Source organism: Mandrillus leucophaeus, unplaced genomic scaffold, assembly GCF_000951045.1.
Source record: "Mandrillus leucophaeus isolate KB7577 unplaced genomic scaffold, Mleu.le_1.0 Scaffold54, whole genome shotgun sequence".
NCBI lineage: Eukaryota > Metazoa > Chordata > Mammalia > Primates > Cercopithecidae > Mandrillus > Mandrillus leucophaeus.
The window spans coordinates 671,100-673,423 of NW_012105808.1; the positions used below are offsets into that span (position 1 = coordinate 671,100).

The 2,324-nt window shown below is 62.6% G+C and overlaps 1 protein-coding gene across 2 annotated transcripts; it reads left to right on the top strand.

Moving 5' to 3' along the window:
• Window positions 1-408: 408 nt before the first annotated feature.
• On the top strand, window positions 409-2,071 carry REEP6 (receptor accessory protein 6). Of its 2 annotated transcripts, XR_001007925.1 has the most exons (4): window positions 409-571; window positions 728-808; window positions 1,333-1,496; window positions 1,802-1,865. XR_001007925.1 is itself a non-coding variant. In XM_011997421.1 (3 exons), the coding sequence occupies exons 1-3, from the start codon at window positions 424-426 to the stop codon at window positions 1,368-1,370; spliced, it is 267 nt and encodes an 88-aa protein (XP_011852811.1). In that variant the 5' UTR covers window positions 409-423; the 3' UTR covers window positions 1,371-2,071. The 2 variants fall into 2 exon arrangements, 1 of the variants encoding a protein (XP_011852811.1); XM_011997421.1 differs by having other exon boundaries at window positions 1,333-2,071.
• The last annotated feature ends 253 nt before the right edge of the window (window positions 2,072-2,324 follow it).

Here is a 2,324-nt window from a genome sequence, read left to right on the forward strand (position 1 = left end):
GGAGGGCCCACCCTACAGGATGTCTGATGGTGGAGGGCCCACCCTGAAGGGTGTCTGATGGTGGAGGGCCCACCCTGAAGGGTGTCTGATGGTGGAGACCCAAGCCTGCTCCGATAGGATGTCTGATGGTGGAGGGTTCACCCTAAGGGATGTCTGATGGTGGAGGGTCCACCCTACAGGATGTCTGATGGTAGAGGGCTCACCCTAAAGGGTGTCTGATGGCGAAAACCCAGGCCCATCCCAATAGGATGTCTGATGGTGGAGGGCCCCCCCAAAGGGTGTCTGATGGTGGAGACCCGGTTCCTGTCCAGGGTGGGCATCTGGTGGAGTAGTGCAGCCTCTCTCCCCTCCAGGGGCACAGAGCTGGGTGGGGCTGCGTGTAACTCCTGCCCTGCCCTGCAGTGCGCCTTCCTGTTGTTCTGCATGGCCCCCAGGCCCTGGAACGGGGCTCTCATGCTGTATCAGCGCGTCGTGCGCCCGCTGTTCCTAAGGCACCACGGGGCCGTGGACAGAATCGTGAACAACCTCAGCGGGCGAGCCCTAGACGCAGCGGCCGGAATAACCAGGAACGGTGGGTGCTTGCAGGCGCCCGGCTGCCTCTGACCATCTCCTGGGTCTCCACCTGTCTCCACCTTGCCTCCCTTTCTGACTTTGACCGCCCACTGTCTGGCATCTTGGCCGCCCCCTCTCACTGTCCGCCTCTCTCTCTCACGCTTCCGGGAACCAGTCTTGCAGGCGCTGGCCCGTAGCCGGGCAGGCGTCACTCCAGCGGCTGTGGCCGGGCCCTCCACTCCCCTGGAAGCTGACAGTACGTAACCCGTGGGGAGGTAGGAGCTGTGTGTGTGTGTGTGTGTGTGTGCATGTGTTTGAGTGTGTGTTTGCTGTTGCACATGTGTTATTGTGCGTGCATGTTTTGTCATGTGCATGAGGGTATGTGTGTATGAGTGAGCAAGGGAGCATGGTTTCTCACGTGTGCATGTGTGTGACCACGTGTGCATGTGTGTGCGTGAGTGCATGCATGTGTGCGTGCGTGTGACCACGTGTACGTGTGTGTGCACATGTGTGAATGCATGCATGTGTGCATGTGACGTGTGCATGTATGTGTGTGAGCGTGTGTGTGTGTGACTGCACATGTGCGTGCTCTGTGTGCACCCCTCTGTGTATAGGTGACCATGAAAGCGTGCGTGTGGTCGACACCATCTCTGCTGAGGGTGGCTGCCCGGCCCCTCGACTTTCCATGCTCACATCCAGTAGCCTCAGTCCCACCTGTGAGCAGTCAGCGGCGCCCAGGCCTGCCTCACCGCCCTCCCCCTCCTGCCCCTCTCTCTGCAGTCAAGCCAAGCCAGAGCCTGCAGCCGAAGGACAAGTGAAGCAGCCCCCCGGGCCTCGCAAGGACCTCCCGGCTGGTGAGGAGGGGGCCGCGCCGGGCTCCCAGGCCTCCACATCGTCTTCAGCGCATCTCTCGACGGCAGCCCACGCCAGTCCCTCGGGTCCAGGCAAGGCCCTGGGGGTCTCCTTAAATGCCACCTCGGGCAAGTCCCAGTCCCAGTCCTCGGCCACCCCTAGCTCTGAATCCCAGGGCCAGCTGCCCTCCAGCTCTGGCCGTGGCAAGGCCCAGGGCCAGCGTCGGGCACAGGTCAGCTCCCAGCGGTCTCGGCAACGCGCCCAGCTGCCTGGTACTTCCTCCGGCCCCTCCCAGTCAGCCCTCCCGTCCTCGAGGCCCCTGCAGCCACCCAACGTCACCTCCAGCCCGGTCTCACCCGTGGTCCAGTCTCCCAGCAGCAGCAACGTCCCCACGCAGCCTCCCAGCAAGCCCCCTGGCGAGCCAGAGGACACAGCCCCCAAGACCAGCGGACAGCGCCAGAAGCAATCCTCGAAACAGCCTGCCAGCAGCACCTCAGTGCCCGAGCTGGTCCCCTGCCACTCCGGGACCTCTCTGGAGTACACTTCGGAGTCCACCACCGAGATCACCTGCAGCTGGCCACACCACAGGCCCCCGTGCCTGCAGCACTACTGGTGCCTGAAACACCTGGCCTGCTAGGAGGCTCCAATAAAGCTAACCCGGACCAGACCTGCGCTCCACGTGTCTGGGGGCGGGGCTGCGAGGGCACTGTTCCATTTAATCAGGCACGAATCCCAGCTGTGCCGACCAGCCCCATAATATAGATGAGGACACCGAGGCCCAGAGGCTAATTCACCCACTCAAGGTCCACCTGCACGGCCAGGATGGGCGCAAGCCCCGGAAATGCTCGTCCTTAACCTCAGTGCTTTCTCCCCTCCCGAGCTAGTTGTCTGGCCCATTTGCATTAGCCTGCTTCTCTTAA